This window comes from Lepus europaeus, chromosome 2 (assembly GCF_033115175.1).
Source record: "Lepus europaeus isolate LE1 chromosome 2, mLepTim1.pri, whole genome shotgun sequence".
NCBI lineage: Eukaryota > Metazoa > Chordata > Mammalia > Lagomorpha > Leporidae > Lepus > Lepus europaeus.
In genome coordinates, this window is record NC_084828.1 from 164013262 (window position 1) to 164040507 (window position 27246).

The 27246-nt window shown below is 48.9% G+C and overlaps 1 protein-coding gene across 2 annotated transcripts; it reads right to left on the minus strand.

Annotated features, from left to right (window-relative positions):
- Positions 1-21028: 21028 nt before the first annotated feature.
- Positions 21029-26101, minus strand: EOMES (eomesodermin). 2 transcript variants are annotated; one of them, XM_062179393.1, is made up of 6 exons: positions 25179-26101; positions 24067-24221; positions 23307-23428; positions 22690-22848; positions 22546-22607; positions 21029-21785 (listed from the first exon to the last, which is right to left on the minus strand). In XM_062179393.1, exons 1-6 carry the CDS (start codon positions 26099-26101, stop codon positions 21104-21106), a joined length of 2103 nt encoding a protein of 700 aa, XP_062035377.1. In that variant the 3' UTR covers positions 21029-21103. The 2 variants fall into 2 exon arrangements, with proteins under 2 accessions (XP_062035377.1, XP_062035367.1); XM_062179383.1 differs by having other exon boundaries at positions 21029-21842.
- Positions 26102-27246: the final 1145 nt, after the last annotated feature.

Consider the following 27246-nt stretch of genomic DNA (forward strand, 5'->3'; position numbering starts at 1 on the left):
AAAATTAAGCTTTTAAAAGTCTGGATATAAGATTCCCTCATCAGATTTATTTCCGTTGAAATTATTTTTTATATTATTTTTTTCAAAGATAAACTTATTTATTTGAAAGGCAGAGAGGGAGGGAGAGAAAAGATCTTTTCATCCACTAGATCTCGCCCCAAATGTCCACAACAAGCCATGCTGTGCCGGGCTGAAGCCAAGAGTAGAGAACTCTACCCTGGTCTCCCATGTGGGTCGCAGGGGCTTAAGCTCTGGGCCATTTTCTGCGGCCTTTCCAGGTGCTGAATCAAAAATAGAGAGCCAGAACCCCACTCTGATATGGGATGCTGGTGTTGCAAGAAGCAGTTTAACCCAGGGCACTACAGCACTGTCCTCTGGGCTAAAATCAGTCCACTGAAGTATGAACTACTGAGGGCATGTGGCACAGCAGTCAAGGCTCTACTTGGATGTCTGCATTTCCATTTGGAAGGTTTGGATTGAACCCTGGCTCCACTTCTGAGTTCAGCTTTTTGCTAACGTACACCTTGGGAAGCAGCAAGTGATGGCTCAGGTACATGGATCCCTGCCACTCACACGAAAGATTCAGACTGAATTCTCAGCGCCTGGCTTGTGGGCACTGGGGACTGAAACTGCCACTCACATGGGCGGCTTGGGTTGAGTTCCTGGCTCCTGGCCTCGGAATGGTCCAGCTTCTTACGGATGTGGGCGTTTTGGAGGTGAACCAACAGATGGAAAAATCTCTCTCTGACTCTGCCTTTCAAAATAAATAATTTTAAAAAAATATGTCAACCTTTGGGTAAACTCTTTTTAGAAAAACTTCAACCTACATTATCTTGCTTAAATACAAAACTAAACTTGTACCAATAACAGTTTTTCTCTATCTACAATTCCTAAGTAGCAAAAAATAAATAAAAAATAAAAAAACCAACAAAATAAAAGCTACTGATGCATATTCTAAAAAGTAAAAAAACAACCCTACTCTCATGTATCTGCAAACTCCATTGTAAGAAATAAAAATAATTTCTAAACTCCAAAAGAGGCTTTAAACTCTAAGAAACACCACCTGCCTGAACTCAGTTCCCAGTGTTTAAAAAGAAATCTTAAATTCTAGCTTCTGTAACTTTTTTTTCCAAGATTATCTACAATTGGCTTATTAGGAAGAAAAGGACAGTACATCAGTGCTTTTTCATGTTTCAGCCCATTCACTCAGACATGCCAGAGCTCTCACATGATAGCGTTGAACATTTCTTGATTCCCAAACTATAAAGGGGAACTTGACATTTCAAGTCAAAAGATGTGAGGACATTTACCATGACCACAAAATTCTTCAGGAAGTGATTATCATACTTTAATACTTTTCTTTTAAAAATATAAACTATTTCAAGAGCAGTGGCAGTAAATTGAACTCAAGGGAATATCCTCGTAACATGTATAATAATGTAACTCAGCTATAAATCTATGGGGCTGGCGTTGTGGCTTAAGGGGTTAAGTTGCTGCCTGCAATGCTGGCATCACATAGTGCAGCCAGTTTGAGTCCTGGATCTTCCATTTTTGGTCCAGCTCCTTGCTTGTGCACCTGGGAAAGCAGCAGAAGAGACCCAAGTCCTCAGGTCCCTGCACACATGTGGGAGACCTGGAAGAAGCTTCTGGCTCCTGGTTTTGGCCTGGCCCAGCCTCGACAGTTGCAGCCATCTGGGTAGTGAACCAGCAGATGGAATTCTCTCTCTCTCTCTTTCTTTCTCTCCCCCCTTCCCACAGTAACTCTGCCTTTCAAATAAATAAAATGAACCTTTGAAAAAAAGAGAAATCTATTTTCACAAAAGTTTCAGGATGTTTAAGATGAATTTCAGAGACACAATGGGCAGTGTTCTAACGGTAGTAAATACTGTTAACTATATCAACTTTAACAGTCAATAATACTTGCTCTTGGGTTAACTATCAGATTTTAAAATATATACAAAACTGTTACTGCTTAAGAAAACAATATCCTGTAAGAGAGAGAAAACGGAATTTTAATAAATATATCAAAAGCTAAAGACCTTCTCATGCAAGACAAGCTCCAGTTAAAAGACACTTAAGATGGGCATTGGGCCCAGTGATTAACAAGCTCCTTGGGATGCCTGCACCCCATATCACAGTGCCTGGGTTTGAGTCCCAGCTCCACTCCCGATTCCAGCTTCCTGCTACTGCACACTCTGGGAGGCAGCAAGTGATGGCTCAAGCACTTGGATCGCTGCCGCCCATGTGGGAGATCTGGATTGAGTTTTTGGCCTGGCCCAGCCCTGGCTGTTGTGGGTATTTGGTGAGTGAACAAATGACAGTTTAACCTGCTGCACCACAATGCCATGGCCTCTTCAGACTTTCCAGCATCCTTCCAGTGAATTCTGATTTGTGATTTGAGACATTGTTTTAGAAATCCTTGCTAAAGCGGTAAGAACAGAAAACAAAATAAATGATAATGATGTAAATAAGGACACAAGACAACTTTCACTTGTTGATGGCATGATTCAGTACTGAGGAACCCTAAAAATCTTTATAAAAATTCTCTAGAGTAAACTAGCATAAGCACATAAGATATATAAGTCTATATATCACATAGGAATAAATTTAGCAGCAATAGATTAGGATCTAAAAGGTAAAAGTATAGCATATTGTTATGAATATAAAACTTGAATACATAGAAACATCATATAAAGGGTTACATATAAAGGGTTACATAAACATCATATAAAAAGGGTTAATATTGAAAAAATATGAATGTGATACAATAATTAAAATTGTAGCCTGCTTTTTATTTATTTATTTTTACACATCATCATTTACATTTACATCATTTCAATAAATTGAAAGTGTATGACCGTAAAACACAAAATGTATGTTTTTTTAAAGATTTATTTATTTATTTGAAAGTCAGAGTTACACAGAGATAGAAGGAGAGGAAGAGAGAGAGTGATAGAGGTCTTCCCTCCGCTGGTTCACTCCCCAAATGGCCGCAACAGCCAGAGCTGTGCCGATCCAAAGCCAGGAGCCAGGAGCCAGGAGTTTCCCCCAGGTCTCCCACACAGGTGCAGGGGCCCAAGGACTTGGACCATCTTCTGCTTTTCCAGGCCATAGCAGAGAGTTGGATCAGAAATGGAGCAGCTGGGACTCTAACTGGTGCCCATATGGGACAATGGCACTGCAGGCAGCAGCTTTACCTGCTATGCCACAGCGCCAGCCCCAAAAAGTAGTTTTTACTTAAACAGTTACATGACTGAGGCTGTTTTTAATTTTCTTCACTGACAGCCCCATTTTCACCGTTGAATAAATTGTACTTAATAGTGGAGAGTCTGCTCTTTCAGTGAGTACCCTGAGGCCTCTCCTGGGTGTGGCCAGGGAGCTCTGTTCAGTGCTCCAGGAGAGTGTCCACACCCAAATTCCGTGTGGTTTATTTAGCTCCGTTGGCATAGTCTCACATTCACCTCCTCTCCTCCAAGGAGACCAATGCCTGGTCGCTAGCCCCTGTAGGTACCGTACGTCTGTGCAGCCACAGGAACCACACAAAGGATGCATGCAGTCCTTGGTGTGAGCACAGATCCCGCAGCAGTGACCCTCACCAGGGAGTCAGGGAGCCCTGAGCATGTGGAGCCATCCACAGTGACTGCCCGAAGACCTAGCCATGCCCTGTGTCCTCCCATGCAGCCACACTGTTTTCACAGTCCCAGCACACAAGCCTCCCACAGTCACGAGTCCCCAGCCTCCTGTCACTTCTCCCAGCCCGACTCAGGCATCTCCTCTCAGCTCATTGCTGGGCACATGGACACAAGCTGGCACAGCTTTACGTATGTCCAAAATGGTGCCTGCTCTCTCTCAGCTACTTGCAGGATACAGGTGCCAGGAGGTTGGGGAGGGAGAAATATGCCCCCCTTTTTTCCCTCTAGGTTGGCAGGTACACTGTTCCCACAGGGCTCCAAGCTGGACTCACGCCTGACTCTTCCCACAGCTTTATCGCCAATGGCTTGGGCTGCTGTAATCTGGTCTCATCTCACTCTCCAAAGCTGGTGCTGAGGCTCTCGGCTGCTAGAGTCCTGAGTTGTGTGCGTCCACACCCTCCACATGGATCCACAGTGTCCCTCTAACTTACATGGAATTTCCTCTGCCATTTTCTCCCTAACTCTTCCCCAAGATTGGAGTCTCTCCATTTTTTTTTTTTTTTTTTTTTTTTTTAATGATCTTCCCCTAGACTAGAGCAGTAGGCTCCCTCCCTATTCCGCCATCTTGGTGTCTCCAACCTGCTTTTTTTTTTTCCTTTTCAAAGGGATGAAGGGAGATATATAAAGCTACTTTTTTTTTTTAACTTTTATTTAATGAATATAAATTTCCAAAGTACAGCTTATGGATTACAATGGCTTCCCCCCCCCCCCATAACTTCCCTCCCACCTGCAACTCTCCCCTTTCCTGCTCCCTCTCCCCTTCCATTCACATCAAGATTCATTTTCAATTCTCTTTATATACAGAAGATCAGTTTAGTATATTTTAAGTAAAGATTTCAACAGTTTGCACCCACATAGCAACACAAAGTGAAAAATACTGTTTGAGTACTAGTTATAGCATTAAATCACAATGTACAGCACATTAAGGACAGAGATCCTACATGATATTTTTTAAAAAATTGATTAATTTCTATGCAATTTCCAATTTAACACCAAGTTTTTTTTCATTTTCAATTATCTTTATATACAGAAGATCGATTCAGTATATACTAAGTAAAGATTTCATCAGTTTGCACCCACACAGAAACACAAAGTGTAAAAACACTGTTTCAGTACTAGTTATAGCATCACTTCACATTGGACAACACATTAAGGACAGATCCCACATGGGATGTAAGTACACAGTGACTCCTGATGTTGATTTAACAATTTGACACTCCTGTTCATGGCGTCAGTAATCTCCCTAGGCTCTTGTCATGAGTTGCCAAGGCTATGGAAGCTTTTAGGGTTTGCCGACTTCGATCTTATTCCGACAGGGTCATAGTCAAAGTGGAAGTTCTCTCCTCCCTTCAGAGAAAGGTACCTCCTTCTTTGATGGCTCTGTTTAAAGCTACTTTTTAAAAGAACTATTTATTTATTTAGAAGTCAGAGTGAAAGAGACACACAGAGAGAGGCAGAGAAGAGAGAGGTCTTCCATCTATATAATGGTTCACTCCCTAAGTGGCCACTACAGCCCTGGCTGGGCCAGGCTGAAGCCAGGAGCCAGGAACTCCATCCAGTCTCACATACAGGTGGCAAGGGCCCAAATGCTTGGTCCATCTTCTGCTACCTTCCCTGGAGCCAGATTGGAAACAAAGCAGTCAAGGACTCAAACTGGTGCTCCATTATGGGATGCCAGGGTCCCAGAGGCAATTTAACCTGCTGTGCCACAACACTGGCCCCATAAAACTATTATAAAGGTCAAAATGTCCCACAGACTTTGGCAATAGATTATTTGGGGGCAGAGTAGGGAAGGAGGATACTAAAATTCCATAAAGCTATTGAGGCTAAAATAATGAATCCATAAATATAATTGCTACAAACTGGAAGTGACTGATCAGCAACACTGCAAGCTACTGGATCAGTCAATTGTGGTGCATTTACACAATGAGCATGAATCATCTATAACATCACACACACTGTGGGCTTAGTGTGCCCTGAATTTCACATGTGAAATTAATCCCCACGGTGGTGATATTTAGAAGTGAGGTCTTTTGGAAAGTGAGTTGCTCTCTGGAACAGATTAGTGCTTTGTTAAAGGGCTGCAGGGGACTGGGCCAGGTGCTCTTTATTAGCTCCCCTGCCCTCCTGCCAGGTGAGGGCGCTGCAGCAAGGGCCCCACCAGCCACAGAATTTGCAAGTGGTTTTTGGTATTCCAGCCTCCACAACTTTCGGAAAATAAATTCTGGTTTTCCCTAAAGTATCCAGTCTTTTTTTTTGTTGTTGTTGTTGTTGTTGTTATAGCACCACAAATGGACTGAGACAACATAAAAAACACACACACTATTGAGTAAACAAAAGTAGACACCGAATGACTGGATACAAGAGAGAATATGTCACATGATTTCATTTATATAAAGTATAAGAAAAGGTGAAAGGATCTATGTTGTTAGAAATATGGTAGTGATTGCCCTTAGCATATAAAGTAATTAGAATGGAACATGAGGGCAACTCACAGGTCTCCTTCCCCTTCTCCAAGATTTATTCATTTATTTGAAAGGCAGAGGGAGAGAGAGAAAGCGATCCTCCATCTGCTGATTCATACTCTCCAAGCACTTGCAACAGACAGACAGGTATGGGTCAGGCAGAAGCTAGGTGCCAAGAATTCCACCTGGCTCCCAAACCAGTGGCAGGGGCCCAAGCATTTGGGCCATCCTCTGATGCTTTTCTAGGCACATTAGCAGGGAGCTAGATTGGAAGTAGAGTAGCTGGGAGTCAAATCTCCCCCTATGGGGGGCCAATGTTGCAAGTGGTGGCTCAACTGGCTGCACCACAATTCCCGCCCCCTTTGGTTTCTCAAACAGATTACAAAGGAGTGGTATTCATGAATATCCAATGAGCTATCATTTATTTGTATACTTTTCTACACGTATAATAGCATTTAGTGAGTAGGCATTACTCATAAGGAATTACTGCAAATAATAATAAAAGGAAACCAATAAAGAAAATATTCTTAGGCAGCAAACACACGTTTTACAGAGGAACAATGCTAATGGCTCATATGCGTATGAAGATCTTTTCATCCAAGTACCTAGAGTCCAGTTCTAAAAAGACAAGGTTTAACATTTGGCCAAATCCTGGTGAAAACTGCCTAATCTCTCAAGCTTCAGTTTCCTCCCCTATAAAATGGAGATAAGGATGGTGCAAACCTTGCAGCGTCACGAAGGTTGAAATGAGAAAAGATATGGACTTTTGAGAACCAATTCTGACACACAGTTAAGTTCCCAGTGATGGACAGCAGTGTCAGCAGTACTACACCAGAATAGTGCCACCAATATTAAAGAGGGAAAAAGAAATCTAAAAGGCAGTACTGAGGCCAGCATTGTGGCACAGTTGGTTAAGCTTCTTCCTTCCAGTGGCATCCCAGTTGGAGAGTCAGTTCACCCCTGCTGCTCAGCTTTCTGTCCAGGTCCCTGGTAATGCGCCTGGAAAAGCAACAGAGGATGGCCCATGTACTTGGACCCCTACCACTCACCTGGGGGACCTGGATGGAGTTCCTGGTTCTTGGATTTGGCCTGGCTCAACCCCAGCTGTTGCAGCCATTTGGGGAGTATACCAGCAGATGGAAGAAAGCTCAATCTCAATCATTCTCTTTCTCTCTCTCTGAACTCTGCTTTTCAAATAAATAAAATCAATCTTTTTTTTTTTTTTTTAAAGGCAGCATTTCTTCTTATCCATCAGATTAGCAAAAATTTAAGGAAAAATCCTAGGGAAATAGATCCTCACATGTCTTTGGTGAAAATGAGAGTTGCTATCACACAATCACATGAATGATTCAAATAAAGAATTTTGAGGCATTTGGAGTAACAATTTCGGGAAATAAATGAATAGTGGTTACTCTAATAATTTTTGGGGGGGCAACTACCCCCTTTTTGAAAGAGTAAAGAACAGCAATATTGAAATTTTTTTAAATGGGTGTAGAGCATATTCAGGGATGTGAAACCTCTCCGTGTGACACTGTAACGGTGGACACGTGTCATTATACACTTGTCCAGACGTTTGGAACACACAACTCCAAGGCTGAGCCCTGCAGCAAACGCTGGCCTTTGGGTGACCGTGAGGGGTCAGTGCTGGAAGTCATGCCTCACTGTTGGGGGATGCAGGGTGTGGCAGGGAGTATTTGCAAAATCTCCACCTTCCTCTCAACTTGGCTGAAACTTCTCCAAAAAATGAAAGTCTTTACAAAAGGAAACAGAAGCTGTGAGTAGGAATGCTAAAAGACAAGAAGGGAAGGAAAGTAGTCTCCTGCTGCCTCCCCACCGCTTCTGGGGTTGAGGTAAGGTCCACACTGAGCCACAGGCGCTGCTTACGGTGCCTGTCCCACCCCTCAGCTCTGCCCCCTGGACACTAGATGAGTGACCACTTCAGTTTCTTCCATCTTCTCAACCCTACCCTGTGGTCTTACTAGCTCAGCCTTGGCACATGCATGAATGCCTCCCCTACAAGCACTCCTACCGCCTTTCACCTCATTTGTTGCATTTTAACTTAAAAATCTTTCCATCCAGAAAACCTTTCGGGATTTCCTTCCTACATCCCTTCTATCTATCCTGTCCCACCTCCCACTCCTCGCCTGTGTTCCATATGCCTTCATCTTTCCTTATCAGAGCCTCATTGCATATTACCGGGTACATCACAACTTTCTACTTACTGGCTGATTCCTAGGCTGTGCCTTGGAATGTTTTCTCATGCCACGCTCACTTGTCTCCCCACAGTCCTCTCTGAGGCTCCCAGCAATCAGTGATCTGTTTTATTATATTTTAAAGATGTATTTATTTATTTGAAAGTCAGAGTTACACAGAGAGAAAGGGAGAGGCAGAGAGAGAGAGAGAAGTCTTCCATCCAATGGTTCACTCCCCAGTTGGCTGCAAAGGCCAGAGTTGCGCTGATCCAAAGCCAGGAGCTTCCCCCAGGTGTTCCCACGTGGGTGCAGGGGCCCAAAGACTTGGACCATCTTCTACTGCTTTCCCAGACCATGGCAGAGAGCTGGATTGGAAGTGGAGCAGCCAGGGCTTGAACCTGGTACCCACATGGGATGCTGGTACTGCAGGTGGTGGCTTTACCGGCTTTGCCAGAGTGCTAGCCCCATTTTTTAAAAAGATTTATTTATTTATTTCACAGGCAGAGTTACTGGGAAAGGGAGATATCTTCCATCCTCTGGTTTACTCCTCAAATGGTCGCAATGGCTGGAGCTGGGCCAATCCAAAGCCAGGAACCAGGAGCTTCTTCCAGGTCTCCCACATGGGTGCAGGGTCCCAAACACTTGGACCATCTTCTACTGCTTTCCCAGGCCATTAGCAGGGAGCTGGATCGAAAGTGGAGCATTCAGGATTCGAACTGGTGCCCATAGGAGATGCTGCTGCTGTAGTTTTACCCAGTATGCTACAGTGCCGGCTCCCAGTGATCTGTTTTCTGTCCTAAGAGATAGATTTGCATTATCTACAATTGTAGAAATGGAATCTTGGAACACATACTTATTTGTCTTATTTTTTTAAAGAATTACTTTATTTATTTGAAAGACAGAGTTACAGAGAAAGGTAGAGCCAGAGAGAGGTCTTCCATTCTGCTGGTTCACTCCCCAAATGACCGCATTGGCCAGAGCTGAGCTGATTCGAAGCCAGGAGCCAGGTGCTTCTTCTGGGTCTCCCACATGGATGCAGGGGCCAAGGACCTGGTCCATCTTGTACTGCTTTCCCAGGCCATAGCAGAGAGCCAGATCAGAAGAGTAGTAGCTGGGACTTGAACCGGTACCCATATGGGATGCCGGCGCTGCAGGCTGGGACTTTAATCCACTGTGCCACAGCGCCGGCCCCTGTCTTATGTCTTTCAGTATTAATATTCTGAGATTCATCCATACTGCTGCTTGGTATCATTCATTCATTTTTATTACCAAGAAGTATTACATAGCATTGATACATCTCAATTTGTCTGTTCTATCCCACATTGAAGGGCACGTGTGTTATTTTTAGTTTAGGGTTATTACAAGTAAAACGTCAGCGAGTAGATTTTTGCAAAAGTTTATTTATATATATATATATATATATATATATGTATACATATAGAGATTTCCATCCTTTTGAGTAAACACCTATGAATAGAAAGAACCACATCACATATATTTACCAGACACATACATTTAACCCAGCCATTAAAATGCCAAGATGCTCACATCTATGTCAGATACCCGAGTTTAATAGCTGACTCTGGCTCCTGACTCCTTTTATTTATTTTATGATTTATTCTTTATTTATTTGAAAGGCAGAGTGAGAGTGAGAGAAGGAGAGACAGAGAAGGTGATCTTCCATCACCTGGTTCACTCCACAAAGGGTCGCAATGGCTGGGTGGGGTTTGGCCAGGCCAAAGCCAGGAGCCTGAATCTCCAGTCCTGTCTCTGTTATGGGTGGCAGGGGCCCTAATACCTGGGACCATCTTTCACTGCTTTCCCAGGCTCATTAGCAGGGAGCCGGATCAGAAATGGAGCAACTGGGACTTGAACCGGGGCTCTGATATGGGATGCTCCCATCGCAGGAGGCGGTTTAGCCCACTGTGCCATGACACTAGCCCCAGCTCCTGATGCCTAATTAGCTAATGTGTACCCTGGGAAGCAGCAGGTGATGGCTCAAGTAATGGGGCTCCTACCACCCATATGGGAGACTTGGATTGAGTTCCCAGCTCCTGGCTTCGGCCTGAGCAGCCCTGGCTGTTACGGTGTTTGAGGACTGAACAAGTAAATAGCTTTCTCTCTCTCTCTCTCTCTCTCTCTCTCTCTCTCTCTCTCTCTCCCCTCTTTCAATTTTTCTCTCTCTGCCTCTCAAGTAAATAGAAAAAATTTTTAAAATGTTTTGGAACTAGAGGAGATGATGGTTGCAAGACATTTTAAAAAAATAAAATAAACTGTTTTCAAAACTAGTTGCACCATTTTATATTTCCATGGCATGAGAGTTGCAGTTAACCTGCATGTGTGTGAACACTTGGTGTTGCCAGTTTAAAAAATTTGAGTCACCCTAAAATTAGGTATGTAAAAGTATCTCAGTGCAGCTCTCTTTTCTCTGGAGCTCTGATCTGAGAACCCTGGCCATCCCTCCAAACTCACGGCTTTACCTCCCCAAATAATTAGAGTTCTGGCTTTGTATGGGCTCCCAAGCCCACTCTGAGCTGTGGCTTGGAAATTCTCCAGCAATAAGCTGGAGAAATATCAGGACTATTCTCATTTATTTCTATTCTTTAAAAATTTCTATTCTAAGGCCGGCGCCATGGCTCAACAGGCTAATCCTCTGCCTTGCGGCGCCGGCACCATGGGTTCTAGTCCCAGTCGGGGCACAGGATTCTGTCCCGGTCGCCCCTCTTCCAGGCCAGCTCTCTGCTATGGCCCGGGAGTGTAGTGGAGGATGGCCCAAGTGCTTGGGCCCTGCACCCCGTGGGAGACCAGGAGGAAGCACCTGGCTCCTGCCTTTGGATCAGCGCAGTGTGCCGGCTGCAGTGGCCATTGGAGGTTGAACCAACAGCAAAGGAAGACCTTTCTCTCTGTCTCTCTCACTGTCCACTCTGCCTGTCAAAAAAAAATAGTTTTGTCAGGTTTTTAATTTTTTAAAATATGTATTTATTTATTTGAAAGTCAGAGTTACACACAGAGAGAGGGAGAGGAGAGAGAGAGAGGTTTTCCATCCACTTCCCAGTTGGCTGCAATGGCAGGAGCTGTGCCAATTAAAAGCCAGGAGTCAGGAGCTTCTTCCTGGTCTCCCACATGGGTGCAGGAGCCCAAGCACTTGGGCCATCTTCTACTGCTTTCCCAGGCCATAGCAGAGAGCTGGATCAGAAGAGCAGCCGGGACTAGAAGCGGCACCCATATGGGATGCCGGCACTGCAGGCGGTAGCTTTACCTGCTACGCCACAGCACGGGCCCCAGGTTTTTAATTTAATCCCCTAGCTCCCTAGGCACAAAAGCAATTCACATTCATTTTCTAAACTTCTTATTTATTTATTTGAAAGAAGAATGACAGAGATACAATGAGAGGGGAGAGAGAGACAGAGACAGAGCGGAAGACAGAGAGAGATGCCATCTATCTGCTAGTTCAATTCCCAAACGGCAACAACTGCCAGGACTGGGCCAGGCTGCAGCCAGGACCCAGGAACTCCACTGGCTCTATCACATGGGTAACAGGAATCCAAGTACTTGGGCCATCTTCTAGTGTTTTCCCAGGCACATTAGCAACGAGCTGGATTGGAAATGGAGCAACTGGGACTCCAACTTGCACTCTGTTATGGGATGCTGGAGTTGTGAGCAGCGGCTTAACCCACTGCACCACAACCTTCTCTGCCACTACGCTGGCCCCCACATTCTTGTTAATCCATCTTGTCTTAGATCACAAGCCCTACTTTTGACAACTCTGAGATTCAATTAAAATCATATAACTGGAAAAAAAAAAAAGCTAACTATTCATAACTGAATCTTCCTCACCAAATTGTTTCAGTTAGTTAATTTTTAAAAATAAGGTGCCAGGGTAGACATTTGAGGTAGCAATTATTACACCCATTGCGATGCCCCCATTCTATATTGGTGTGCCTGGGTTCAAGTCCCAGCTCTGTTCCCAATTTCATCTCCTTGTTAATGTGCACCTGAGAAGTGGTGGATGATAACCCAAATGGTTGAATCCCTGCCACTCAAATGAGAGACCTGAATTGAGTTCCTTGCTCCTGGCTTTTGGTCTGGTTCAGCCTACACCATTGCAGGTATCTGGGTAGTGAACCAACAGGTGACAGCTTGCTCTTTGTATCTCTGTGTATCACTCTGCCTTTCAAATGAATAAACTAACTTTAGAGAAAAAAAAAAAAGCAGTTGCCAATAATAAAAAGTAGGGAAGTTTTCACATAAAAATACAGAGGCTAGTCATTCCTGAGACATTCTCTTTGGAGATAGTCCAAGACAAGTGGAGGGTGTTCAGGAGGCGGACCTTGCCCCAGTTACATTCTTCCATCTTCTCCACCATAGCCTGTGTCCTCCGTGGCTGCCTCAGCAGATTTCCCAGTCCTCTGGATTCCTATTGTGTTCAGGCGATCAGGGACTCTGGCAGGGGTCAGAGAGTGGGAGGACACTCTGGTCTTCTTGCAGGTTTACTGCAGGTTGGCTTAAGTCCTTCCTAAGGCTGCAGCTTTGGGAAAATGGTCTTATCCATACTGCTGTCTCTTTGGAGTACAGTGAGCCTGTGGAGGTGCAGGGGAGCTGAGAATCACTGAGGTGGACCCTGTTGTCCTGACCAGAGAGTTTTCTGCAAAAATTCTGCTTCCTGGGTATCAAGCTAAGAATGCAGCCTGTAACTTTCCCTCTAAAACTCCAAGGGAGAACAGGAAATCCCTCCCTTTCCTTTCCCAGTTTCTTTTTGCTGAGGGAGAAAGAGGGAGTTATCTTGAGGTGTGCATCCAGATTAAATTAATTGTGTTCCTAGAGATTCTGTCTTGTTTACATCCTGACTTTGAGATGAGAGTTTCATCGGTATCATCAGGATCACCTCCCATAGTCTAGGCTACTTACACGTGTTCCGACAGCTCTGAGCGGGAGGGTCCCTAAAGGAGATACGAATAGTAGGCACCATCTTCTCACACTCTGCACTGCTCTGTGATCTCAGCTTAACAATGTTCAGTTCTGGAACACAAACACACTCCCACGTACAAGTTTGTATACGCATTTTTGCATCTAAACTCACCCTTCTCCACACTTTTCTACAGCAGCTATGTAGCCTCTATCTGCACCCTTCTAAATAAGCACACAGAATATTCAACTAACTAGACCAACAATCGCTTTTTTTGCATAGAAACTAGAATCTTGAAGAAATAAAATGCTGAAGGATTTTCTTGGATTTTCGATCTCTAAGACAAAGACAAAACTGCCAAGATTAAGGAAAGCTGCAAATGTGGAGCGTGCGAGATACATGATCTATGGATTCACTACCCAAGAGCTGAGTTCAGGTCAAAGGGCAAGAAGAAGTAGACAATGCTCCATTACAAGCCTATATTCTGGGGAAAAAAAAGAAAGAAGAAAGATTAATCATTGATCCATTTATATCTCAAACAGCATTTATTCCCTGAAAAATTTTAAAAATAATAATATATACTGATCTTTCAAATTTAATATTCTCATAACTAAGTATTTCCTAGGACTTGGAAATATTTTATGTCCAAAGTATAGGTCCAACTCATAGCACACTGGAGAATCAACGAATTCCTCCTAGGGTTGGGCAAACCACTTCCTGCCTCTGCATAGTGTGGTGGACAGAGGTAGGGCAGTCTCCAGGTGACTCTCCAATTCAGTGGTCAAGGAATGACAACTGGCTTGTGGACTTCAGAAGAAGTCATTAGAAGGTAATGCTTTTATGGCATTAACATTGGGACATTTCAAGACGAAACGGAGACAATCAAGACTCCTGTAGTAAGCATTCTATCTGGTGGCACAAGGAATAAGCTACAATTTGGTGTATGGGATGGATAAAGAGACTGGATCATAGCAATGACATTTATGTGTTAAAACCTACCCTTGCTGTTTGAATTACAATGATAGTCTCAGTCACCACTTCCATCCCCTTTGCAGAAGTTCTGGGCAATCAACTGTGGATAGTAACCCGAACTTCTCCCATCTCCCTCCTACCTTAAATTTCCTCCCCAAACCTTTCTCTCCTTCCAACCCATCTGGTAAGAAGCCACCTCTCTGTGCTTGTGATGGATGGAATTATCCTCCTTAGCCCACAATATATTTTTATCACTGTGTTGCACACTGATTTAGATTGCTGTCTTAGTAATTTTGTGTACATCTGATTGTTTCAGTAAGTGCGTGTCATTTGCTAAATCCTACCGATTTATGCACTTTGTGTAGTTTTTTCATTCGGTTCTATGTCCCATTTTCCCAAAAGGCTGCAGCCACCTCCCTGTGACAATACATACAGAGCAGGAATCTTGGCTTTTTGGTTTACACCCAAAATGTCATTCAGTAAAACCTATTCATATATATGTAATTGATATAAATAGGCCTGCTAAAATTCACCAACTCTGTCCATCCCTTAGTGTAATAATGGATTTAGTTGACAACCACCAGTAGACAGACATGCCCCCAAGACAGACACGGAACATCACGAGCCTCTGATAGAGCATTGTTACTAAAAACCATAGAATCTGAATCAAAGAGGCTTCATATAAAATAGCACCTATTTATTTATTTATTTATTATTTTTTTTAAAAACTACCCCAGAGTGGAGTTCAGCTCTGTGTCAGAGGATCATGGTTATTACCACAGGAACCCAATAGGCAAAACCCAAAACCAGGAAAATAAAACAAAATAAAGGCTTTTATTTTATTTTATTTTATTTTATTTGAAAGAGTTACAGAGAGAGGTAGAGACAGAGAGAGGGGTCTTCCATCCGCTGGTTCACTCCCCAGATGGCCGCAACAGCCAGAGCTGTGCTGATCTGAAGCCAGGAGCCAGGAGCTTCTTCCGAGTCTCCCACGTGGGTGCAGAGGCCCAAGGGCTTGGGCCATCTTCTACTGCTATCCCAGGCCATAGTAGAGAGCTGGATTGGAAGAGGAGCAGCCAGGACTAGAACCGGTGCCCATATGGGATGCTGGCGCTTCAGGCCAGGAATTTAACCCACTGAGCCACAGCGCGGTAAAGGCCATATTTCTTCAAGAAAATGCAAGGAAAAATAAAAGAGGGAACCTTGGCTGGGAGAAGAAATCTGGATTAAGAAAATTCCATGACACATTGACTATACGCGTAGGATTTGTCTGGATCCTGATTAAAACAAACTAACTGGAAAAAAAAAAAAGTAAAAAGAACAGCAACTTTATGAGACAAGGAAATGTACCTGACTTGTTGCATGATATCCAGAAGTATCGTCAGAGTGGGGTTAAGCTGCTGCCTAGAACACCATGATCCCATATCTGAGGTCAGGTTAGTCCCAGCTGTTTCACTTCCAATCCAGCTCCCTAGTAACGCACCTGGGGAAACAGCAGAGACGGTGGAACTCCTGGGCCTCTGCCACCCACATGGCAGACCTGTATGGAGTTGCTGGTTCCTGGACTCACCTGGCTCAGCTCTGGTGATTGAGGTCGTTTGGGGAATGAAGCAGCAGCCAGATCTCTGTCTCTGCTTTTCTGCCTTTCAAATAAGTACAATCTTAAAACAGTTTTGTTGATTTTATAGGTTTGATTGCAGCGTAACAGCTATCTGTATACAAATACACACATATACACATAAAAGAGTTCTTTTAGGAATCATGTGGACTGAACGGCAGGATTTCTGGGATTTGTGGTGGAGAGCATGGGATGAAGATTATAGATTTAAATAAAACATCATGAGTTAATGGCTATTGTAACTGAGAGATGGATACGTGTGGGTTCTTTTCTCTCCACTTTTGTGTGAATTTGAAATCGTCCATATTTGGTTTTGAATTAATATGAAATATTTTTTTTGCCAACGCACCATATTTACTCTAGCATCATATAGCAAATTTAAATGATGACGCATGCTAATATTTGGAACAATAGCAATAATAAAGCAGCTTACACCACAGTTACATTTGTGGTCTCATTTCTTCCTTCTTGGTAGGTAGGTACTGTTCGATTCTCCAATTCACAGATGAGGAACCGAAGCTCAGAAAAGCCCAGGCCACGGCAGTGAGTGAGCGGTGGCCGAGGACTAGAGCTTCAGTCTCTGAACACCAAATTCCAGGTCCTTCCCCTGGCGCGAGGAAGCTTTTAAAGGAAGCAGAGGAGTGAGATACAAAGAACGCTGACCAAACGCCAACTTCTGGAGAGTGCGGAGAAGCCCTGCACGGCCGGGGAAATTCTTACTCCCCTTGGCCACCAGATGGCGGAGGCTACCCGCCGCCCGGAGCAGCGCGCGCCCTCCGCGGATACACTGCGGCGCGACCCGAGGAACCCAGGGCGAGGCGCGCGCTGCTCTCCGCCAACCGCGTAGCAAACCTGGGTCGCGCTTCTAGTTAAAAAGATTACTGTGTGAGCTCTGTTTCCTCCATGGGGCTTACAGAAGAATTTGGGGACTTTTAAAGGAGGCAAGGGGAAATTAAATCGCGCGGGGGAGGCGCTGCAGAAAACAAGCTGTGGTCCGCGCCGTGGTGGCGGTTGGAGATCTGACACACGCAGCGGCGCCTTTGGGGACCAGCGCCGGGGGCCTGCTCGGCCTCTGGCTCAGCCAAACCCTTCCCTGGGCTAACTCGACACGCGTCCTTGGCGGCGCGCTCAGGGTTCGCAGGCCGGGAGAAGCAGGGTGTGTGTGCGAGTGAGTTTTCTCTTGAGCTGTGTAGTCGTAGGGAGAAATTCGGTGGCCGTGAAGATCGGAGATCCTCGCCCTACAACACACACACACACGGACACACACACACACCAGCAATGGTGTCTAACTTCAGGCTGCCACCAATGCGCCCCGGAGCAAATCCAACCCGCCTGGGCTTGGGACGCTCAGGAAGCCCCGCGAACCCCAAGCGCGCGGGCGCTGCCCCGGCCTCTGGGGGCGGCGACAGGGTATCTTATCTTACCCCCTGAGAGAGACTGGCGCAGGTGGATGGGTCCCTCGGATTGGAGTACCCGTCTCTCGTTCCCCGGCTGGATTTGGGGACCTCGAATATTTGCAAGTCTAAACTTGAGGGATGCGGGGGTAGGCAGGTGGATAATTGATGGATGAGGAATTCAGTCGGGGTTAGCAACCGGTTTTTTGCCGATTGCCTTTTAACACGGGCTTTCGATGATTTCGAAATCTCCGCGGCGTGGTAGCTAAACTTTCGGAGTCGTTCCAAGGCAGAGCGCGCCGGGGAAGGGCAGGGACGCACAGCGGCCGGGAGAGTGGAGAAGGGATGCTTTTCTTTTTATCCCTACTGGCGGCTGAGTGGTGACACGCGGGATCGCTTTTTCTTCCAGAGCATTTCGTGGACACCCGCAGAGATGTTTGAAAAATGCCTCGGAGCCTTCAAGGCGCTGCACAGGAGAGGGAAGACTGTGCACCTGCCTTCACCCGGGCGTAAAGCGGCTCAGAGACAGACGGGGAAGCTGGGACCAAGGGGACTAGGAGAAGTGTGGCTGCGCAGTTCAAACGGGCTCCAAACCCCCCACCAGGCTGAATACGGCCAGCTGGGTAGTCTGCAGCTTCCCCGGCTCCCCAGGCTCTCAGCTACCCTTCGCGCCTTTCCCAGTGCTCCCTGCAGACGGTGACGACTGCGCTCCCCACCCCCCAGGCAGCCGCCCCAGCAGTTCCGCGCCTAGCAGGAGGCATCCTGGAACAACAGGGCGCGGACTCGTGCCGCCGCGGGGTGGGGGTCGGAGCAAGGCCCGGCTGCGAAGTCTCTCCCAGACAGAAAACGGTTATAGGGAGAGATTGGTGGGCTGCAACCACTCCAGTGTTCGGTGGTTTCATTAGGACACACGTGGAGACACCAAGGGACTATTTCCAACGTCCAGGCGGATCCTCCGTGCACGGCCTTTTCCTGTTTCTTTGCTATGCATTTGCTTTCTTCTCTATTTTTGTTCGAGGCAAGGGCGGAGAAGCGACCCGTGGCGAGCCGGGGTCTCTGCCCGCGCGGGGAGCGCCGACTGCCCGAGCGCAAGCGCGGGGACCCTGGCGGGCACCGCAGACGCGCGGGGCGCCGAGCCCTTGATCTTTACTTAAATGGAGGCTTGTTTATCGATGTCATCCTAGGAGGATTAATTAGATACATCTCTTCACAATTTGGTGTCTGACACTCCATCTTAGGAATGCCTTATCACAGGGTGTTAATTGGGGCCGCTCAGCCGCTTACGTTTCCATTAAACACTGTGAGGGACTTTTCACAAGTACTAGGTTCTTTTGACTGTACGGTGCAAAAACATGCAGGGCTCGAAGCAGGCGAGGGCAGACTCTGCCCCCACCCCCCCCCCCCCCCAGAGCGGCTCCATTTCCCGGCTTTCCAGAGGGCGGAAAGGGGAGCGCACGGTTCTGAAATTCCACCGCACCTTCCACTCCGCGCCTGCTAGAAGCGCACGGAAGGGGGCGGGTCGGCGTGCCGACCAGGTGAGGCGGACTTTTGAGTCTCCCTGCCCGAGACTAAACCTATCAGCCTCAAGAAATACATGTGGACAAGCAAATCTTCACAACCGTTCTTCCCGGCTCCCTGGCAGCATTGCGGTCGGCTTTGAGCACGCACAGTCGGAGACGCGGCGCCCAGGTCCCAGCCTCCCAAGGTCACTGGCAGCGCGGGAAGAACTTGGGCCCCAGAGAGATGCAGGGGGTGGGAGCTCGGACTGCCCAGGGATGAGCCCCCGGCGGCCTTAATTGGGCGCAGAAGGGGAGGAGGTCCCGGCGGATGGCTCGCCTCCCAGCAGCTAATCCTCTTAGCAGCTGCATTTCCGTGCGGCGCAGTTAGCAGAATGACCCTCCCAGCCAGACCTTTACCCCGGCGGGGTGAGAATGGGACTGGGAAGGTTTGCAAGCTGGGTCTGAAGCCGTCTGCTGATAAGCCTGGCGGGACGTCTGGCGGGGGACAAAGGGCCCTCCGCCCCACTGCTGGGTTTAACTCTTCAGCTGGCCCAGAGTTCGGGGCCAGGAGTGCGGGGGCCCCCTTCGTCCTCCCAGGAGCCGAGCTGAGCGCGAGCGGAACCGCTCTCCGGGTACCGTCCGCAGAGAGGCCATGCGCGGGACGCTCGGGAGCCCCCTGCCCACAGCCGCGCGGGCCCCAGCGTGGCTGCGCGCAGAGGATGCCTGCCTGCAGGGTTGCCGGGGGCGGTGCGCCTAGGGTTTCGGTTCTGAAAGCCGCCGAGGAGAACAGAAGCCGAGCTACCGGCAGCCTGCTCACCGCGCTTCGGGGACCCGGAACTTGTGGGCGCTCCAAGGGCAGCGGGGGTTCCCGGGGAGCCTATGTAGGCCCAGGGCTGCGAGCCCCAGAGAAGCCCCGAGAACTAAGTGACCAACGGCCTTGGCCGAGCCCGGAGGGTAGGGGAGAAATGGGAGGTTTGGGTGAAATCCGACGCGGGCAGTCTTCCACTTCGGCGGCCACCGTCTCTCCCCACCCCCAGCCAACACCTATTGTCCAGACTTCCCGGTGGGGTGAGGAAATAGCCCCATTCTTGGTCAACGAAAAAAAAGATAAACAAGAGCATCCCCGCCCCCACCCCCTCAGGACTGGAGATCCAGTTAGATTCCGGAGCCTTCCCCGGTAGGGGCCGAGCGGGGTCGGGCCGAGGGGCTGGGAAGGCAGTGTTCCACCTGGAAAAGGTTGGAGGAGGAAGCAACAGGAGAACCCGGATCCCTTATTGAACCACATTTATTAAAAATGACTAAGGCTGTACATAAAAATCCGAGGTCTCTAAAAAGCCTATAGGAGCTGTGGCAGCGGGGTTTCTTCACGTTACCGAGTTGGTGGGTGGGGATGGTGGAGGAAGAGGATGAGGAGGGAGTTTTCCTTAAACACGTTTCAGGTTAGTACAGAGTAGCTGAGCTACAGTCTTAACTATCTAAGAAGCAAACAGAATATTCCCAGATTTCACTGGGGGTGATGACCCACCGACCCCCTTGCCCCTGCAGCTGCTGTTAGGTGATTCGCAAATTCTTTACACAGCCAAAGCACCAATTTTACATAGTCTCAGACACCTGTGTAGACTAGTTGTACAATATATTCCACATTATTCTACAGTCTATCTAACCACACACAACTGTACACTTTAAAAAAAAAAATTCTTTTTTGGCCACTCCCTCCCTTCCCTTCTCCTGCTTCCTTCTGGCTGCCCCCAGCACAGGCCAAGGCGGAGGCCTGGAGTCTCCAGGGAGGCAGTCCCCCACCAGCACAAACATGGCTTGTTCCAGAAGCCTGCAAGGAATCCAAGGCAAGGGAAGACCAGCACTTTTCACAAGTTGTTCTTGACTTCCAGGCTCAGCATCTTTTGCCCCTGGCAGAAGGTAAGAGCAAAACTTCCATCACCTCAGCTCTCCCAGAAGCAAAACACCATCACCCTCTGGGCTTCTATTTGCCTAAAAGGCTTACCAACAGAAATGGGAATCCGAGGTCTTAACTCATTTAATAGTGCTGGGCACCCCGTCTTCACAGCCTGCTTCTCTGAATGGTTAGTGTCTCCAATAAATAAATCCAGAGCCTCGAATAACCTTCAACGTTTAAAAACAGTTTCAAGTCCTCCATTAGCTTTATTTTAGAAAGAAAAATGCTAGGTTTGTTTCAGTTACCTGCAGCAATCAAAAAGCTTTGGCACCTTCTTTGAGACAATTGCACAAAACAGGATGCATGAAGGTAGAAGGCAAGCGTCTTTTTGGCAACCTAGGCAAAGACAGCAAAAGACACCACCAAGTCCATCTGCAGAAAAGTCCACTGTCCCGAGGTGACGACGACTCTTTAGGGCGTCGTGTAAAACGCATAATAACCCCCCATGCCTTTCGAGGTGTCTTTGCTGTACTCTTCGGCGTTAATGTCCTCACACTTTATGGAGGGAGAATTCTCATTACTGGAGGTGCTGGGAGACAGCCGCCTTCGCTTACAAGCACTGGTGTACACCCCCGAATCACTGGAATCTAGAGACTTGATGGAAGGGGGTGTCTCTATCCAGGAAGATCCCATTTCTTCCTTGACTTTGTCCTTGGCCAGCGGATCTTCGGGGAACACTGGGGGGCTTGTTCTGGAGGTCCATGGTAGTCCGGCCGCCATCTTCCTCTGGTAAGAACCGCGCCCTCCCCACCCTGCCATTGCAGGGAAGGTTGGGTCAGGGTAATACCCCAGGGCATGGGACGTCTGGAGGGGCAAGGACTTAATACCATATGGGAGCAAGGTGCTGGAGGAGTACTCAGGTTCATAGGAACTGATGTCTAGTTTGTTGGTCCCAGGCTGCTGGACAGGCGTGACAAGCCACCGCTGGGGAGGGTTGGCCACCTCTTCGCTCTGTTGGGGTGAAAGGAGGCCGTTGGTCTGTGGCACGGTTCTCTCGCCATTATAATATCGGGCTTGAGGTAAAGTGTTGACAAAGGGCTCCGGGAAGAAGGACTGAACGCCGTACCGACCTCCGGGGACAATCTGATGGGATCTAGGAGAATCCGTGGGAGATGGAGTTAACCTGTCATTTTCTGAAGCGGTGTACATGCTACAATATAAAGAGAAACACTTAAAGAAAAAAACACCCGGATGTTATCCCCCAACAAACCACCTCCCAGAAACGAAAGTGTCCTGTGCTGAGCGCCACCCGCACGGACAGCGCTGGTGTGTCAGAGGGCAGGTGTGCTGGACAATTTTGGGTGGCCTCTTGGCTGGGGGAAATGTCCTCGCATGCAGCGAGTGTTTAAATGAAAGAAAAAGCTGCCTTGGATGTCCTCAAACGTGAAGAAGATAGAACAGTTCTGCTTTGTCAACGTGACAGAAGGGAGACTGGCTGCGGTGTTTAGAAGCAGCAGGGCCCTGCTACTGAATGTTGTAAAAATTACATCCTCTTAGCTTCAGGTTTTTCTTATGTTAACAGAAGAGGGGGAGAGAGTAATATCTGTGCTTGTGAGGATAAAAAACAGTTGGGGCCAGTGAAAAAGGAAGGCATATAAATGCAAATTCTGAAAATGTCAAATCTCTACTCAAATGTAAAAAAAAAAACCCAGTTCTTCATGTTTAAGCCTTTAACATTTCTTTAGAAATTAACAAAGGCCTTCTGAGAGCATTCTAAAGCAAGATTAAGGCAAGAATTATGCAAAAATAAAAACAGGTAAAACTTCCAAAACATGAAAGCTCTTCCTGGAATATGTTCTCAGCTACACCCTGTTCAAAGATGCCCATGCCAGTAGGAATAAAGCCGCACTTACGAATCATAGTTGTCCCTGAAGCCTTTTGCAAAGGGGTTATGATCAATCTTCAGTTGGGTAATCTAGATGGGGAGAAAAACAGTGGTTGAGGGCTCTGTCACTGTGTGCGGTGGTGTAGGGTCTTGGGATGCTGGGGACACTCACGTCAGTGTTTTGGTAGGCAGTCACAGCGATGAACTGTGTTTCTGAGAAGGTGAAGGTCTGAGTCTTGGAGGGTTCATTCAAATCCTCCACGCCATCCTCTGTCACTTCAACGATGTGCAGCCGGGGTTGGTACTTGTGCAGAGACTGTAAGACTATCATCTGGAAATAGCACAGAGAAAGAGTGGCCAATGCTTAAAAAATCTCTTAGAGACACAATAAAAAGTAGATTTTTGACAAATTATGTGTTTTGCAAGGGGGGCTCCCACTTCCTCCCCACTGACAGCTTGCTTTTCTGTTGCCACCTTTAAGATCTTTATCATTGCCACTTTTGAAACTTATAATTGGGTACGTGTGCTTAATAAGCAGTTTTTTTTCCTCTTGCTTGTCTAAGTCCTTGAAAGATTTCAGTGAATTCTGTTCCTGATAGTCAACTCACTGCTACTGAAATGCAGTAAGAAAGTGACAATGAGAAAAGTCAAAAAGGAAACAAAAAAGAAAAGGTTAGAAATAGGTGAGCAAACAGGTCACAACTGCAGATATTATGAATACCACGAGAAAACTGTTATTAGAAAAGAGAAAGACCACCAGCAGACACCCCTCTTGGTTCGCCACTCTACCTGAGTGTTGTTGTTATTTGCGCCTTTGTTATTGGTGAGTTTTAATTTCCCAAAGGAAATCTCCTGTCTCATCCAGTGGGAACCGGTATTAGGAGACTCTGGGTGAACATACATTTTGTTGCCTAAAATGAAAAAAAAACAAACAAACAAACAAAAAAAAACAAAAAAAAACAGGAGACCCAAGCAGATGAGCTATTTGTAAACTGGGGCGGCTGGAGGGCTATGGGCAGCTATGGGCAGGGTGTAGTAAGAGCTAGACTTGGCACGGTCTCCCAGGGAGGACATCGGTGGGCCTCCACCCCACCCTTCCCAGGGCTCCAGTGCCCCCACGGGCTTTACTCATCTTCACAATATCTCAACATTTGAAAACAGAGCCAACAGTGGATGACCTTTGAAGGTCAATCAGGGAAAGCTGGAAGGTCAACGGCCAGGGAAGGCGGCTGGATTTCCATGGTTGAACTCAACCTTGATGGAGACTTATTCCCACTGGGAGAGCTTTTGCTGAGGTTTCCGGAAGGGAGGGACGAAAAGGAGGGGGAGGGCCCTAGGTAAAGTCTCTCTGTGCAAGAGCTCTGCTCTCCCCCCAACAATCCAGGCCACAGAAGAGGCTCCTACACTATCCCTGGCCCGGACTGGGGTGGGGTGGGGCTTGTGAGAGCCAGATTGCAAGGTGAGTCCTCTGGGTCAAGGGCTCAGTTTCTTCCCAGCCCGCACCCCCCCCCCCCCACACACACACACACCCGGCCTCCTCTCTCCTCACCCTGCATGTTATTGTCGGCCTTGCCGCAGGTCACCCACTTGCCACCCTGGAAGCGCCAGTGGTTGGGGTCGGCCAGCACCACCTCTACGAACACGTTGTAGTGGGCGGTGGGATTGAGTCCGTTTATGTTGAAGCTCAAGAACGGAAACATGCGCCTGTGTAGGGGGAACAGAACCGGGGCAAGCGGCTGAAATTGGGAGGGCCGAGGGCGCGGCCGGACAACGCCCAGTCCCCCAGACACCCGGGATGGCGTCGGAGCAGTCCATCTAGAAGTCTGCAATGGCCGGAATACTGATAAAGTGGCCCCAAAGCACGGCAAACATGTTTGAGTTGGCTGCTCTTGGAACACCTCCCTTTTTTTCCAGAATAAACTGCCCTAAACGTATTTCCCCCGTTCAAGTGCTCACCCTTTTAAACGTGCATTCATTTTTCTACCAAAATGTAAAGCAAAAACAAAACAAAAACCCTTAACTTGAAATACACAAGTACCAGAAAACCACAACACACGAGCGCTCGCGATTTGAATGCAAGCTCCCCCTGCAGTGCTTCTCTCCCGGCGCACACGGGAGCATTCTCCCGAATAACCACTGCCGGCACCTGCATGTGTATCCTAACTTTCTCACTCGGAAACCAGGCCAGCTCAGCTCCAAGGCTTGGCCTACCCACGGACCCGCTGTCCCAGGTGCGCGCTCCAGCCCTCATGCCCAACTCCCGGAGGCGCCCCATGGAGATCCCGGCGCCCAAAACTGCAGGAGCTCATCTAGGCGCGCAGGTGGCCGCCAGCTCGTGCCCCCTACCCCGGGCGCAGCTCGTCGCCGGCGTGCAGGGACCAGCAAACCGCCGAGCGGGCGGTTGCAGTGAATCCAGCTTTGTGGACCAGTCCAAATGTCCATTTCCGCCTCCTCCTTGTCAATCCAGGTGAGGGGAGGAGAGGGTCCAGCAGCCAAGACGAACACACCGCGCAAGCCGGCGGCGCGTGGCCGCAGAGAGACCCTGCACTGGAGATGCGGTGTCTCCCCCGTTGCGCGTGTAAAAACACACGAAGCGGCCTTCCCCGGGACCACAGTCCCCCTTTACCCCGGCACCCAGGGGCCCCTCCCCGCCGCGCTCACCTGCCCTGTTTCGTAATGATCATCTCAGTTTGGTGACGGTGGAATTTGAGCCACAGTGGCCGGTTGCACAGGTAGACGTGGGCGCGGAAGCCGGAAGCGGGAACCCCGAGGCCCCCTAATCCTCCGCAAGATCCCGCCGCCGCCGCCCCAGGGTAGGGCCCATAGATCGGAGCACCCTGACCGTACTGATAGGCACCCGGGCCGCTGCCCCCGCCGCCGCCGCCGCCGCCGCCACCCCCGGAGCCACCGCCGGGGCCGGCTCCCGGGCCGAACTGCGCCCTCCCGGGTGGGCACACAGCCGCGGGGAAGCCGCCGGGGGGCAGCATGGAGCCGTAGGGGTAGCGCGCCCCGTTGGGAGCCGGGTATACTGATCCGTGGGGCGCCCCGGCTGCCGCTTGGTACGGGAAGAGCGAGCAAGGTGCAGCCAGCTCTGCGCCCTGGGGCCCCGGGGACTGAAGGTAGTAGCGCTCCGAACTCAGGCTGTCCATGGAGTAGCGCGCGGTGGCAGCGGCGGCGGCGGCGGCGGCTGCGGCGGCGGCAGCGGCGGAGGGCAGCTCCTCCTCTCCGCAGGGGGAGCCCTTGCGGCCGTCCGGGGGCCCGGGCTTGGCCACCGCCGCGGCTCTGGCAAAGGCGTCCCCGGCGTCGGCGTCACTGAGCATGGCCGCGGGGGGCCCCGCGCTGGCGGCTGCGGGCTCCCCGTTTCCCGCCTCGCACGAGAGACTGCCCGAGAACTTCTTGGGCGCTTTGTCTAAGTCCAGCCTCTGAGGCGAGGGCGCCGCGCCCGGGAGGTGACCGGCGCTCCCGCCGCCGCCACCACCCCCCCCGCCGCCGCCGCCGCCGCCGCCGCGCGCACTCTCCAGCGGGTAGAAGTGCGCGCTGGGCAGGTTCACGGAGCTCACCAGGAGCTGCTCCCCTAACTGCATGCTTTGCAGAGCGCAGACGGCAGCTGGCTGCTTCCTCTCCTCTGGTGGCCTTATTATAAAGGCAGGATGGGGGGAGCCAGCGCCCCCTTCCGAGGGGAAGGTAACTTCCCCTTCCTCCCGCGCCCGGGCTACCCACCTGCCGACTCGCGGGCCGCTACAGTGCGCACCCGTGCGCCCTCAGTGCAGCGTCCTTTCCGTTTGGAAAGCGCACAGAGTTTGAAGGCAGGAGGTGGAAACTGACCGAGAAGTACTCTCCCCCCCCCCTCCCCTCTTGCCTCTCTGGGATCTTTGTCCTCATCCACCCCCAGCCCGCGCCTTTCTGCCCTATCTCAATTGCCAAACCGTCGGTGTAGCTGACCACTTGGAAACTTGCAGGCTGTCACTGGCTGCTTTATATACACGGGGCCAGGGAGGGGCTTCGCAGCCCCACAGCCCGGGGACCCTCCTTATTGGCTGATGTAGGTGACACTAATTCAATTAGGCATTTGCTAATTGGATCAAGTTGCTTGCGACTTTCTTTTCCTTTAGCCTGATTTTTTTTTTTTTTTTTTAAAGATTCTGTCCTGCTGTGAGCATCAGTTCTGGAGTTTAGGGGAACCGGTTTTGGGGGCTGCACAGCGGAGTCCATCCTTGGCACAAGAATCACCCCCCGCACTTTGCGCGGGTAATGCTGTGGCGGGAGCAGGTTTTAGAGGCCGGAGGGAGAAAGGCTGTCCAAGCTGACTGCTGGCAGGGAGGCGCCGGGGCCCGAGGGTGGGGAACTGGGGCGAGCTGGAGGGAGGCCCGAGTGAAATCTCTAATTCCTCGGAAGCTGTGAGGCTGACGCCCGGGCTCCCAATACACGGGCTCCACTTGGTTGCTGGGTCCCCTGTTTTTTTTTTTTTTTTTTTTTTTCTTTTTTCTTTTTTTAAACCAGTGAGAAGGGTTTGTGGAGAGGACTCTGACTCTCCGCTTTTGGGTTTTCGGGGACTGTGAGAGCACACCACCATCCCCAGCTCTCAGCTTTTGAATCAGAAGCCCAGGTGCAGTGGGGGGGGGGGGGGACTGGGAACGGAAAAGAGTGGAACCGGGCAAGCGCACCGTTACCCTCACATCCACACCGACAAGCCTGCTTTGGCCGGCGAGCACCCACAGTTCGGCATCCA

Bases quoted from the DNA above. Each gene is read 5' to 3' on its own strand.
- EOMES (XM_062179383.1), bottom strand. From the start codon at position 26,101: ATGCAGTTAGGGGAGCAGCTCCTGGTGAGCTCCGTGAACCTGCCCAGC. The intron at 23,429-24,066 runs GTGAGGAGAGAG...TTTTCATTTTAG, and splicing joins GGCCGACAATAACATGCAGG to GCAACAAAATGTATGTTCAC. The intron at 22,849-23,306 runs GTAGAGTGGCGA...TGCTATTTCCAG, and splicing joins CAAATAACAACAACACTCAG to ATGATAGTCTTACAGTCTCT.